This window comes from Podarcis liolepis, assembly GCF_965112155.1.
Source record: "Podarcis liolepis genome assembly, chromosome: 10".
NCBI classification, from domain to species: Eukaryota; Metazoa; Chordata; class Lepidosauria; order Squamata; family Lacertidae; genus Podarcis; species Podarcis liolepis.
In genome coordinates this window covers 25,255,409-25,270,611 of record NC_139562.1, presented here as the reverse complement: position 1 = coordinate 25,270,611, position 15,203 = coordinate 25,255,409, and the positions used below count along the sequence as shown (strand labels likewise).

General features: G+C 41.6%; 1 protein-coding gene across 3 annotated transcripts in view; it reads right to left on the bottom strand.

Annotated features, from left to right (window-relative positions):
• The window catches only part of WASHC4 (WASH complex subunit 4), a 39,054-nt gene extending 27,671 nt beyond the window's left edge, over window positions 1-11,383 (bottom strand). For 2 of the 3 annotated variants that reach the window (XM_083462148.1, XM_083462149.1), the window contains exons 1-5: window positions 11,143-11,383; window positions 3,900-4,039; window positions 1,349-1,402; window positions 900-965; window positions 745-790 (exon numbers count right to left, since the gene is read on the bottom strand). In XM_083462148.1, the coding sequence (XP_083318274.1) occupies window positions 745-790; window positions 900-965; window positions 1,349-1,402; window positions 3,900-4,039; window positions 11,143-11,203 (367 nt within the window). In that variant the 5' untranslated portion in view covers window positions 11,204-11,383. Of the gene's footprint in view, window positions 1-744; window positions 791-899; window positions 966-1,348; window positions 1,403-3,899; window positions 4,040-7,585; window positions 7,739-11,142 lie in introns of those variants that run through there. The other variant, XM_083462150.1, reaches the window with a different exon arrangement.
• Between the last annotated feature and the right edge of the window lie 3,820 nt (window positions 11,384-15,203).

Below are 15,203 nucleotides of genomic sequence, written 5' to 3'. Positions count from 1 at the left end.
TGTTTAAGCAACTCTGCCAAATGCTCAAACAGTTTAAAGGTAAGGTGAGTTGCTATCTGTGGCTTCAAATTTGGTTTCAAAACTAACCAAAGAAGAATTTTCACATATTAGCAAGATGGGCACAGAAACCTTAACGTGCAGAGCCCCAGCAGAGAAGTGTTTTGATAGCAGATGGGCACATCCACTGCAAGGGCTATGCTCCTGAATAGAGCTACCACCGTCAGTAGCACATTTTAGGCCATGAATAAGGCATTACTGGGGGAGCAAAGGACACTGGATCCAAGGCCCTTTTGTCAGTTCATGAGGTTCTATGTTTGCCTCCCCACCACTCATCAAAAATCACGCTAGCCTGGATTTTGGGATAGTAATTCCACCAGTGGTGGAACCAGTGGTGGCGAAGAAAGAAACATGATCCATGCTATGGGGAGCAGAAGAGGAAATTCCTCATCTCTCATACACCTCCTGGCTTGGCCATTGCAAATGAACAGGTGTTTGGAAGTGGTGGGTGATGTGGTCCCACCATCACGCCCCACCATCACCCTACCTAGTAACAGTTCCTAGCTTGTGGAACACCCTACTCACAGAGATAAATCTAGTATTGCCATTGTATAGCTTTCACCATAGGCTGAAGATGCACTAGTGAACCCTGAGAGAACCCACCCTATTCTAACCTATCCTGGGACCTCATAGCAAATGATGTGCAAGAAATCCAACCAACAGCAGACTGAACTGTAAAGTACTTACCGCCTTCACCATAAAACAAGAGGCCATTATAAAATTTTGTTTCTGCCTAGGAACAAAGAAAAGATTTTTTTCTCTTGCATAAGAAGTCATAATATAGGTGAATAAACTAGTTTCTAGAAAGCAGTTTGTAGTTGGCAAAATGAAGAGATATTTACCTCATATCTTAACTTTTTTATTTCACAGCAAAGGGCAGCATACACAGTGATTACTTTGTTTAGAACCTGGATAAATGAAATAGAAAAGCTAAATATTAGTGCATTTACAGCAATATCTATCTATCTGTCTGTCTGTCTGTCTGTCTATCTATCTATATCTGCAGCAAAGGGAGAGATGGGGGTCAGGCCAGAGCTAGCTACATTTAGCACATTCTCTCCCTAAAATATTTCCATTCAAGCTGATTATTAGAAGAACACGTGCCTGAGTTCCCTTTTTTCCTCCTCCCTTTCCAATTATTTCCCTTTTTGGTGTGTTTTAGGTTGTAAGTCTGGAGACAGGAACTTTGCTGTTTGTTGCTGATATTATGTAAACTGCTCTAGAAGCCTTTTCAGCTGAAGAATGGAGTAAAAAGGTTTCTGTAATACATATTTAAAATTAAGAACTTTACCTTGTTTTCCGTATTTATGAGTTCGAGTAAGGAAGACTGTTCATAAGGCAAAAGCTAAAATAAAACAAAATAATTGGTGATTTTAGGAAGCCAGAGACCTGCCACATTACTGAATAGGCTAAAATGTCCAATTACAGTTGACACAGCTGTTTCAAACAAAATCTTAAGTGCAAATATACAGGCGGATATTATATATATATATATATATATATATATATATATATATATATATATATATATATATATATATATATGATAAAGGCAGTAACAGAGATTGTTTGCTTAAAAAGAACAAACAAACAAACAAACCCTGTTCAACTCCTCTGGGGGAGGGGGAGGAACCACACAGAGCAGAACTACAAGATCTTTTTCAAATGTTATTTTTAGAAACATATTAACTAAACGACAGCTATCGCATGGAAAAGACCTAGCATACAATGACTTGTATGATTTCTAAACAGGCCCATAGCTAGATACCACTAGGCACTTTTACTCGTCTTCAGAGACTCATGTACTCTGCCAGAAATGAAGTCAAGAGATTTTCAAGAGCAACTTTCTTTAATAACAATAATTTTGTTTTTTAGTGCAACAGGAATGTATGGTTTCCTGGAAGGCTTAAGTCCCATTTGTACTTATGGGCCTGGTGGAACGCTCTGCCTCATGAGACCAGGGCCCTGCAGGATCTGATTTCTTTCCGCAGCGCCTGTAAGTCAGAGTTGTTCCGCCTGGCCTTTGGCTTGGAGCCAATTTGATTCCCCCCCTCACTTTCTTTTTTCCTTTCCTTCTCCTCCTGCGATGAGGCTACATTTTAATATTTTAATGTTTCAATATTTTAATGTTGTATTTTAATTTTGTTTTTAGTTGTAATCATTCAACTTGTTTTTATTATTGCTTGTAAGCCGCTCTGAGCCCGGCCTTTGGCTGGGGAGGGCGGCGTATAAATAAAAAATATTATTATTATTATTATTATTATTATTATTATTATTATTATTATTATTACTTTTCGTATCAACGAAGGAGCCACACCTACTGGGACATACTGTAAATAATTACTAAAATACTTACTTTACCCTAGATATGACTAGCCAATTTGCAAAGCACTTCTGCACATGTGTGCATGAACACACACAGAGCATAGGTGTTTTTTTACTTCAGGGTTCCAGAAATTTGAGGGACTTTGGAATGCACAAGGAGCTGCCACCAGAAGATCATGAAAACTTTGGCACCCAGTCTAAATTAACCATGATTTCTAGTCCATGTTCCCATCTATCAGCTTTAACTCTATAGGTTTTCCATAATGATTTCTTACGACCGCATAGGGTTTTGTTTTTTAAAGTCACACAGCTCATAAAAACTTCTCCTGAAGAGACCACCAACAGATGAGAGGATTCAACAGGGGCACCTGCTCCTCCACTTCCCCTCAGCAAATTTAAAAAGCCTTGAGCCTGGAGTGGAACTCAATGGCGTGCGCGCGCACACACACACACACACACACACACACACCTAACTGGGGTTTTTTATGTTTGCTTCTCCCCGCCCCCGTTTTTTGCTGTTTGTGTGTTAGTTGTAAGCTGCCAAGAGTCCCTTATCAAGGGAAAAGGCAAGGTATAAATAATAGCAACAACAATAATTCCCTGTGTTTTTATATTTTCTTCAATTTTAAATTTTGTTGCATTTTCCTTTAAACCACTTTTAGCTTAGGAAACACAATATATGTTCGGGACAAACAAGTGCAAGGCTCTATTGAACAAAAACGCAAAGAAGGTACCAGGTTCAATTCTGGCATCTCTAGGTAGAGCTGGGACATAAACCTCTGTCTGAAGTCTTCAAAAGCCAACAGCATAGACACCAGTGAGCTAGATGGACCAAAGGCCTGATTCGGTAGAATGCAATTTCCTAGGCTTCTAGGAGGGGGCCATTCCTCAGGCACCCCATACTAGCCTGCCTTTCCTCTGTGCCAAAGTCATCGCAGAGCAGCACTGACTGGGATGAGAGAGATGGTCTGGTGCAGGGCTGGGGAATCCTTTGCAGCCACATTCCCTTTGAGGCAACATTCCAGGAAGCACATGCCAGTGGTGGGCAAGACCAGAACAACACAAGAGGCATAACCCATAGGGCAAGCCTTGGTTACAGTGTGTGGTTAGTCTGGAGAGAGCTAAACCATAAGACCAGGTTTTCAGAACACATTAAGCCAAGCAATGGCTCTATATTGCAACAGAATGACTAAGGAGGAGCAAAGTACCCATGATTTCTTCTCCTAGAGCCCACATGCTTGTGCATTCATGCTAAGCTATGGTTTGGTTTATTGTGAAATGCAAAGCAGGTCAATGTTTAAAACGGAATACTTCTCTTCTGAAAGCAGCTGAATGCAAGACATTTAGGCTACAGTCCTGTACCCAGTCACACACAGAGGTCATTACTAACATGGGATTTACATGTGCATAGCTATGCAAAGCACTACACCCTATTCCAAAGAGCTTTAGATCACAGATATCAATTACACAACAGAATTAAGTGAACAGAGACAAGTGCATAGTAAACAAGAGCTTACATTTAATGCAATGGGATCAAGATTAAAATCCCAAACGTCTCCTACGGAGTCATCCAATGCATCTTCAATTCGCTTCAGCTGGGAAGTGTATGCCTCTAGAAATTTCCCATAATTCTTCAACTGTACTCCAACATGAATTTCTAAAAATAAATTGTATTCCATTAGGACAGGTTATTTGTTATCATAGTCATTAAACTAAAATTTCCTAAACCTTCAACAGAAACAATCTAGATCACAGGTGGCCAACTTGCAGCCCTCCAAAAGTTGCAGAACTACAGCTCCCACAATTCCTCATCATTAGCCATGCTGGCTGGGGCAGACAGGTGTTAAGTCCAACAGCACCCGGTAGACCAAAAGTTGCCCCCCCCCGACCTAGATAAATAACCTGTTGTTCAAGTGAATGCCATGTGTGTGCCTTCTTTGTTGTTTTTTTTAAAAAAGATCTATTTCCACAATACGCGATTTTATTGGCGTTTTACTTACAATCTGTTTATGCAAGTTTAACCTCATACAAGGGACCTATTTGTCCAAAACAGAAATATTTTAAACGAGACAAAGTCTACATAACGTTACACAAACTTCTGAATGTTTGAATCATGTATTTATGTAAAAGGGTAAAGGTAAAGTCCAGTCGCAGATGACTCTGGGGTTGTGGCACTCATCTCGCTTTACAGGCTGCTGACAGTTTTTCCAGGTCGTGTGGCCAGGATGCCTAAGCCGCTTTTGGCTAATGGAACACCGAAACCAGAGCAGTGCACGGAAACACCGTTTACCTTCCCACCTGAGTGGTACCTATTTATCTACTTGCACTTTTTGGCATGCTTTCAAACTGCTAGGTTGGCAGGAGCTGGGACCGAGCAACGGGAGCTCACCCTGTCACGGGGATTCAAACCCCACCTTCTGATCGGCAAGCCCAAGAGGCTCAGTGTAGACCACTGTAACTAGTCACACCTATTTTTCCATGAATATTTTCAGTACTATACTAACAACAATATGCAACATCACTAATATTAGCAGCCTTGGAATTGAATCAATGTTAACTCCAACTTTTTAAAAGGAATCAATAGTGTGACCAGGATATTAAAGGTCTGTTAAGCTAGGAGTACAGCTAAATGAGTGGAAAGTTATTACTCAAGCTAGAATTTTTAAAACTATTAAAAACAAGACTTGTTGAGGAAGAAGCACTGTAGCTACTACAAACAGAACTCATGTTTCATCAACCTTCTAAAAATTATGAGTGTCAGCAAACACCTAGAGAGGAGTAATCTGGCACACATTATAAACTTAGATTTCCAAAAAAATATTTGACCAAGCCCCCAAAGGTTTCTAAGTAATCTTAGAGGTCATGAGCTAAGGCAAACACATTCTCTTAGACACCAACTGAAGAACAGGAAGCAGAGGATATGGAGAAACAGTCAGTTTTCACAATTGAGGGAAGTAACCATTAGGGTCCACTGTTTTTAAACTACTATTAATTAATTTATAATTAACTGTAGTGAGTGTCAACTGTAGCAGTGTTAGCCAGGTTTGTAGATGATACAAACTGATTAAGAATATGGTAAGTGAAGAACTCCAAGAAGCTCCCCTCAAACTGGATGAATGAGCAACAAATACGTAAATGAGATTTACTGTAAGTACAAAGGAACTGGGGGTGGGGGTGGGGGAAGCAAAATCTCAACTTCATAACTGATAGGCACAGTCATTGAATGTTCTGTCCAGGAAATGGTTGTGAAGGACAGCTCCAGGAAAACATCAACTCAAAATGCTGTAGCAGTGAGGAAAGTAAATTCTATGCTAGGTGGATAGAGAAATCTTTCTCATAACATTAGAACCCAGGCTCACCAATAAATCTGATTAGCATCAGATTTGAAAGAAAGAAAAGAAAAGACTTCTCCACACAGTGAATGGTAAGATTGCTGAATTTGCTGCCACAAAGACATGGTGATGGCTACTGGTTTAAATGGTTTCAAGAGTGATGAACCATCTTAACATATTTCATGTTCAGAGGCAGTGTGTCTCTGGGACAGTGGTGCTGTTGCCTTCATGCTCTCTGGTTGTAGATTTCAAAGACTAGGTGGATCATTGAGCTGATCCAGTAGGTCTGATCTAACATTGCCATTTTCCAGATCTACAAGCTGTATGTTGGCTAAGGATTCTCGAAACAACAACTTTGAAATGGGTTTTTTGCTTATAGGAGCTCCTTGCTTTGGAGCAGATCTATTTTCTTCATTTAAAGCAAAGCAGGAAACTGTTTTCCTTTCCCACACAGTCAACTAAACATGGTTGCTTATAATAAAGCTTTATTCAGTTTCTCTTAGCAGAAGCAACAAAACTAGAACAGAGCAATATTTGCAAAGTTAAATAATACATTGCTAGCATCTTTACATTTAGCAACAACAACATAAAAACTGAAAGTAGTATACAGTGACATATTGATGCAAATGCACACCAATTTCCTATATTGCAATAAATAAATAAATGAATAAATAAGCGGTAGCGGTCAACTTTAAAAGGACAATTTATAGCCAGAATATTGTTGAAACTTAAGACTGTGCTGAATCCAAAGGTAATTTTAACTCTCAGCCTGTGTTCACAACATAGCAGTCTTATCAATTTTAAAAGATTTTACACTTAACAGTCATAATCCAGAGATGATGATAGCATATACCAGTACACCTGGATTTTTACTCCATTTTTGCTAATACAGTTTCTAGCACTAAACCATCAACTGCTTTTAAATACTATGAGTGAAAAGCAGCAGGTTTGTTTAAAACTGGCAGCTACAATATTGTAAAAGAAGCAAAAACTTTGAAAATTTATAGGGCACATATGTACCGTATTTTTTGCTCTATAGGACGCACTTTTCCCCTCCAAAAATTAAGGGGAAATGTGTGTGCGTCCTATAGAGTGAATGCAGGCTCCTTGGCTTCAGCTATAGCAACGCGAAGCCTCCAAAGTGCAGAGGGAGCACTCCCTCCACGCTCCGGAGGCTTCGCGTTGCTTTCACTGAATCCTGGAGAGCAAGAGGGGTCAGTGCGCACTGACCCCTCTCCCTCTCCAGGCTTCAGGGATAGCCACCTGAAGCCTTCAGAGCAGAGCGTAAGTTCCCACTGCATTCTGGAGGCTTCGGGTTCCTTTCGCTGAAGCCAGGAGAGCAAGACTCTCCTGGCTTCAGCAGAGAGGGAGAGCTGTGCTGCGCCCCTTCAGCCAAGCGGAGGAGAAATGGAAGGGGCTCCGTTTCTCCTGCCGCTTCGCTGAAGGGGCGCTGAGCAGAGAGGGGAGGTTTTCTTTTTCTTGTTCTCCCCCTCTAAAACAAGGTGCGTCCTATGGTCGGGTGCGTCCTATAGAGCAAAAAATACGTTAAGTAAAAATGTAAGGCAATTAAAATACAGGCAGAGATTCCAAAAGCTTCTAAAAATACCCTTAACAATAATAAAACCATTAATAAAATACACACAATCACAATCTGTGAGGCTCACAAAATATTCCCGAATTGTCAGTCTCACAAAATCTTCCAACACCCACAAGACAAAGATAATGCAAAGACTACTAACCCACTGCTGGGTTTCTGATAAGAAATTTCTCCTAATGCTCAGCTGAAATCCACCCTCCTCTAACTTAAGCCCATTAGATCTAGTCCTCCTCTCTGAGGAAGCAAAGAACAAACCTAAGGTCTCTGCAAATACCTGGACAACACAGAAGAGAGCCAGAAGTCCTCTTTCACAGTTTCTTCAACTTTTTTCTCATAACGCTTGTTTTCCAAACCCCTGACCACCCTCATTTGAACTTGTTCAAAAAGTAAGACACCCAGAGCAAGACACGATACTCCAGGCGACATTAGACTAATGCAGAATAAAGCAGAGCCATTGCCTATTGCAACTTGGAAACCACAGTTCTACTAATACAGCCAAAAATTGCATTAGTCTTTCTTACACATCGCAGTGCTGACTCATGTTCAGTTTGCAACAGACTACAATCCCAAGACATGGGATTGATCTCATGACGCTGAGCTACACATTCTTTGTGACATACTCCCCTTCCATGTCTTAGGCATGTCCTTTTTATTTTTCAGCTGATTACTAAGCTTTTTTTGTGTAGCTACACTGACTTTTTTATAGGTCTTCTATTTCTTTCTCTCATTTATGATTGTTCTTTAGTAATATCTAGTCATGGAATCCTACCTAGCATTTCTCTGAGCTTACTCAAATCAGCTTTCCTAAAATCCAAGTTACATTTTTAACTATATTCACCTTTGGCTTTCTATAAAATAACGGATTCCAGCATTACATAGTCAATTACACAAGAGTTCACACATGAGTTAAATATACTGTTCAGAAGCTATAATTTAAGACAATCAAAGGCATCATCCCACAAATGCAACGCAGGAAGTTTTAAATGAAATGATTTAGAGAATAAATATTTTTAACCAGCTTTATAAGATTGCTTTCATCTTGCTTTCCTTATCAGCTAGCTTTCCTGACCCACCTGCAAGGTGATTTGAAAGGCACATGTTAAATGTCAAAGTTTTCCCGTTTTTTTGTTTCATCTAATTACAGTGGTGCCCCGCAAGACGAATGCCTCGCAAGACGAAAAACTCGCTAGACGAAAGGGTTTTTCGGTTTTGCGTTGCTTCGCTAGACGAATTTCCGTATGGGCTTGCTTCACAAGACGAAAACGTCTTGCGCTTTTTTTAAAAAGCCGCTTGAAGAGGCGCAGTTGCGACGGACCGTGATTCGCAAGACGAAAAACATCGCAAGACGAAAAGACTCGTGGAATGAATTCTTTTCGTCTTGCGAGGCACCACTGTACTTCAGTATTCAAAACTGGAATGCTGTGTGAAAAACATTACTTTATAAACTTCTGTTGCATATGCCATAATGAGCAGGTAGACAGAATATCAAGATGGGAAATTTAGTTTTTCCTTCAAAAAAATGGGCATTGATATGCTATAGATCGCTGTGACAAAAATGAATCTGTTCATGACATTCTCCGAGTAATGGTTGTGTAGTATATAAAGCATGATAATTCATTTCAAATTATGCATAGCATACTAATATGACGTGTACATGCAAGCGTGTGGAAGAACAATTTACAAAAGGTTTAAATTTCAACACCATGAAATCATTGCCACATGCAATTATTATGGTGTTTTTTAAATGAAGGTTGTGAAAACTAAGTGGAAAAGAGTGTCCAGTTTCTTCAAACTAAAGTGAAGAGAGTGAAAGCTACACACCACCCAACTAAATTATTTCAGCATGACTTAATTTTTCTGGCTAAAGAATAGTGTAGTTGCAAGAATAAAGCCTAACTGTATCTAAGAAGGAAGTACGTACTTAATGAGAAAGCAAACCACAAATTAGGGAAGATTTGGAATAAAGTGGCTATTTTAGAAGAAAAAAGCGAAACAGAACCCCAAAGACACAGGCAAAGAGAATGGAAAGTGTTATTACCATATTAACAAGGAAGCTGCTTGTCAGAAAGAGTGCAAAGCCTCAACTGAAAGGCGGGAAGGAGACTTCCCAGAAATCAAGCTGCAGCCCAACACTCAGAACACAGAGGTTTCTTACTGCCAGCTGACCTACAGCATGTTACATTACAATAACCAATAGCTTTCCATATGGGACCTATCAATGGCTGCTTGCCAGAATGGCTATGTTCTGCCTACACTGGAAATCACAAGTGGGAATGTGCTATTTCACTTCAGTCCCGTTTGTGGGCTTCCCATAGGCATAAAGTGTGAGAATACTATGCTGGTCTAGGTAGGCTTTTGGTCTAATCCAGCAGGACTCTTGTTATGTTCTATATTATACCCAATGTTGTTGAACCTGTGGTATGTACACAATCATTTGTTCAGTATTCATTTGAAATAATCTCCTTACCCCAGCTTCCATATTGACAATCACTTAAAAAAAGATAGATTCCCTATTTTACCCACAAAGATGCAATAAAACTCAGGGGAAATCTATCAAACTCTTGTCAGTTTAAAAACAAAGCAGATAAATGTTGGTGATTGTATGTATCTCCGCCACACAACGAATCTCGAATACAGGTGTCTGCTAATGTGGAAGAGTTTATTATACATTACTGCTCCAGAGTAAACCAGAACTACCACCACACTCCAGATTTATATTGACAACCATGATGCACAGAAAGAATTCCCTCTTAATTCAAACATGAAATTGCTTAATCACGTACGTTTGGAAACTTTTGAAGCACAGCGCAACTTGCAAGAAGGGTGGTTAAAGAGTTATAAAAAGGAGCTGAATTCTAGTCCCTTTCCCAATGCATGTTTATTGGCAGGAGAAGGACTTTAATCTGCATTATAGAACCAGAGGGTAGCATTGTAATCCCCAACAAATTAATTCAGGGGGAGGAAAGCATAATTGTTTATAGTAGAAAAAAGGCAACTATAAAATAATTACAAACATGTTAACTGTTACTCATACTGTATCAAACTATCCTCTGGACTGAGTTTCTAATTTAGACCATTAAGTCAAGTGGGAGGTGGTAATGGAACATGGCCGAAATAGTAAAACTGACAGCATGCAAAAAAAGAAAAAAGAAAGAAAGGGGGAGTTTCATCTTTGTTAATTACTGGAACCAGACTTTTAACAAGAAGCAAGTTTTTAACAGTACAATCCCACTCATGCCTGCTCAGAAGTTACGATCCAGAAGACCTTTTCCACCCCATTTCGGGATAGAGACTCCTTCCTCTCAACTTGGCAGGAATTCGTGTGCTATTGATTTTTGGCCTCTGGGAAGAAAGGACGTGATTTTTGTACAGGTATTGATGATGACACCCTTGTACTCTTCAGCCACCTTGACAAATGGGTGGCTGAAGAGCGTGGCTGCCAAAGGTGCCAGCTTCCCAAAGGGGGAGCCTGAGGCTGCCTCTGGTCATCTCCCCACCCCACCCCCCAAAACCACCCCCACCCCCCAAAAAAAGATGCACTAGGCTGCTGACAGGCAGGCAGGCTGGCTCTGGACGGGACATGGCAGGCAAAAGGCCTCCCTCAGGGGTCAGTCGGGGCGGGGCAGAGAGGCAAGGGAGCTGCGGGGAGGGGGGGCCCTTTTCATGGGGGAGGCAGTTTTGACTGCGGGAGGGTGAGGGGGGAGCGGGATGTCCCCATGAGCAGAAGGACTCAACCCCCCCCCCGCCCTCCAAAATGGGGGGGGGGCGGCCAACCCCGCAGTTGGGTCCCCTCAGAGAATGAGACACGCTTCCCGCCTCCCTCGCGCTTACTCTGAGAACCGTCGTCGAGGCGGTCGAACTCCCAGTCCGGCGAAAGGGTCTCCAGCGCCATGACGGACCCGCGCCCAGCGGCGGCGCCAGCAAGAGCAGCAGCAGCAGCAGAAGCAGACCTGCCCCTTCCCACCCGACTCCAAAGACACGGGACTTCCTGTCACGCCCGCGCGGCATGCTGGGAAATGGAGTCTCCGGAGCTCGGGGCGGGAGGGCCGATGGCCGCAGCGCTTGGGCGGTTAGAGGGGCGCCCAAACAGCGGCCCCTGCCGGGTGAAGCGGGCCTGGCAACCGGGGAGGGAAGCTCGTGACAGGCAGCGTTTAAGGACACGCCCGCACTGAAAACTGAAAGCAAATATATTCCGATTTGCAGAGCAATTTTAGGAATGTCTACTCAGAATCAAGCCCTTGCAATCCCGGACACATTCAGCTGAGAGTTAAACCTAATAGTGCTTACTTCTGAATAGGTTCTGGTTAGACAGGGACGACGCACTTGCTAGGCGAGTTAAGGCGACTGCCTCAGGTGGCAGGATCCACAGAGACAGCAGATTCTGCCTCCAGAGACCTGGACGCCTGCAATTGGTTCCTGGAGAGCCGGTTTGCTGTAGTGGTCACAGTGTTGGGCTAGGTCCTGACACACTAGGGTCCAAATCCCCATTCGTCCATGAAGCTCCATGGGTCACCTGGGGTCAATCACTGCCTCTCAGCTTCACCTACCTCACAGGGTTGTTGTGGGGATTAAATAAGGAGAGGGAGAGTCATGTACGCCATCTTGAGCTGATTAGAGGAAAAGCGGGGGATATAAATGCAATAAATTAAGAATCTACTCTTCTCCCATTGATTTAAATAAAACCAATACAATACTCTATGCATCATGCAGGACTGAAACACCTGCTCTGGTGTTTCATATAAGTAGGAGATCACCACAGATCAGTTTCCGACTGACATGGCATTTTGCTTCAGATCCAAAGCAGAGCCTCCTTTTGGTTTGTCTTCTGATACTTCAGATGCCTTTCCTGCCGGCTGTAATGTTTAACCTCATTCGTTGGCAAAAATGGATGAAATTGGCAAGCATCCCTTTCCTTGGGGATGAAACTTTCAGACAATTAGGTGTAGACTTGGACTAAAAGAAGCTCCCTCTGCCCCAACATAGGGTTGTCCAATGCAAACACCACTCCAGTCTGCTGAACAAGAATAAGTTGCCACTGCTCCCTTCTCTTCCCCGATGGAGTCACAGATCTTGACATGGAAGAGACTAGAACTAAGGCTGGAGAGAGCACATCTTACAGGAGCAAAAGTCCTTTAAGATTAAGTTACATTTTTTTCCTTAGTATGAATGAACAGGCAGTTTCATGTTTCCTGAACTTGATTGTGGACCCACAAGGTCTGGAGTTGTTATGGTTGCCTATGGCCAGCCCCCTGAACTACAGTGAATAACTCCAGTGTGGCAAGAGGATGGCAGGCACCCCAGGCAAGCCATGTCTGTTAAAGTAGTGCTTTAAATGTATGGTGTGGATGTGACCTTATGGGTCCACAATCAAGTTCAGTAAACATTTTCCTCAAACTTCCATGTGTTCAGGCAACAAGTGAGGCAGAATACCGGTACTTTGCACACTGTACTGAGTACTGCAGGGTTTTTTCTTTTCCTCTTAGTGGCAGCAACTATATTAAGTTCTGTCTTAGTTGCTGGCAGCCACATAACTGGATGCCAATCTGTCCATGAAGCTGTAAGTGTCAGTCCACAGCTTCACTTGATGCTTCTCATGTGAACTCGGACAACTTGAAAATAAACGCCAACTGCCTGTTGCTTGACTTGCCAGAAGCAACATCATGTGGGTACTGATGTCTAATTCATGCAGGATTCCTCCTGCTTCGTACTAGAACTGCTCTCATATTACTGTTTGCCAGTGCTGGTAAGGGACAAATCAGGACAAAGAAGAAATGAGAAAGTTCCTTACATTTCTACTCTCTCGTGCATGCTCATTCCTTTAGTCATTCATACTAAGGAAAAAAATGTAACTTAATCCTAAAAGGCTTTTGCTTCTGTAAGGAGATGTGCTCTCTCCAGCCTTAGTTCTGGTCTCTTCCACTTCAAGATCTGTGACTCCACCGGGGAGAAGAAGGGAGCAGTGGCAACTTATTCTCGTTCAGCGGAGGTGGGGTGGTGTTTGCACTGGACAACCCTATGTTGGGGCAGAGGGAGCTTCTTTTAGTCCAAGTCTACACCTAATTGTCTGAAAGTTTCATCCCCAAGGAAAGGGATGTTTGCCAATTTCATCCATTTTTGCCAACGAATGAGGTTAAACATTACAACCGGCAGGAAAGGCATCTGAAGTATCAGAAGACAAACCAAAAGGAGGCTCTGCTTTGGATCTGAAGCAAAATGCGAGTTGGAAACTCTGATCTGTGGTGATCTCCTACGTATATGAAGCACCAGAGCAGGTGTTTCAGTCCTGCATAATGCATAGAGTATTGTATTGGTTTTATTTAAATCAATGGGAGAAGAGTAGATTCTTAATTTATTGCATTTATATCCCCCGCTTTTCCTCTAATCAGCTCAAGAGGGCATACATGGCTCTCCCTCTCCTTATTTAATCCCCACAACAACCCTGTGAGGTAGGTCAAGTTGAGAGGCAGTGACTGACCCAAGGTGACCCATGGAGCTTCATGGACGAATGGGGATTTGGATCTAGTGTGTCAGGTCCGAGCCCAACACTGTAACCACTACACCAAACTGGCCATCCAGGAACCAATTGCAGGCATCCAGGTCTCTCTGTTTGGCCCTCAGAACTCCCCACAGGCCCCTCTACTCCACAGGTCACACCATTCACTCACCCTAATCTGCACCCTTGGGTGTTTTCGTCTGACTAGAATGTGTCTTCAGAGAGGGTGGTGATGCTTCTTCCTTACCTGGATGGACGATGGAGAGATGAATGTGCAGAACCCCATGTTTTTTGCATAACTGAAACATAGTCTTTGTACAAATACAAGAGTCACATCCCTTGCTCCACCCACTTATGTGTCTGGCAAGAGAATGTGGCTGACAAAAGGATTCCTACTCCAGTTTTAAGGCTACAGTTGAAACAGATTTGAAATTTACAGCATGTTGTACACTGAAAGAAAATTATATGGAAATGATGTACCAGTGGTATTTGACTCCTACTAAGTTATCTAAAATGTATAGAACCAGTTCAAATACCTGCTGGAAATGTAAAGAAAATGATGGTACCTTTTACCTTATGTGGTGGTCATGTAACACAACAAAATCATTTTGGGAGATATTATATAACAAATTGAAAAAAATGTTTAAGGTAACATTTATTTTAGCAAACAGAAGTTTTTTTATTAGAAATTATATGTGCTGAGATGCCAAAAGACCAGAAATGACTTTTTATGTATGCGGCAACAGCTGTGCAGATGTTATTAGCCCAAAGGTGGAAAGAAGCAACGACCCCAACTAGGAAGAATGGCAAACCGAATTGCTGGATTATGCCGAAATGGCTAAAACTAACTGGAAGACTCAGGAGTCAAGAAGATAAAGATTTTTCAAAAAGAATGGGAAAAAATTATAACTTATTTAGGAGACTATTGTAAACAAATTAAAATGTTAGCTGGACTTTAAAAACCACTTGTAAAGTAATGAACATTATGGATAATTAAGAAAAATGAAAATTATGGAAACTGCATTGATATGTAGATTTGGAAAAAATAGTTATTGGGATCCATGTAAGGGATGGGGGGAAGTCAAGAGATTCAGAGAATCTCACAAAAAGGATTATATAGATAATTTGCTGTAAAATTGTATTTGTAAAAATCAATTAATTTTTTTTTTTTAAGGCTACAATCCTATGCCTGGTTTTTTAAAGTACATTATAGGATTCCACTGTAACGTTCCAGTGCTATTTAAATATACCTGGGGCTCAGCTGCAAATGAAACACTTTAAACATGTTGTAAAGTGCATTATACAAATGTGACACTAGATGGCGATGCTAAGCTATGGCAAATTCCATATACATTTTTCAAAACCTTTTTTTTAAAAAAAAACATTTTCACAATGTTTT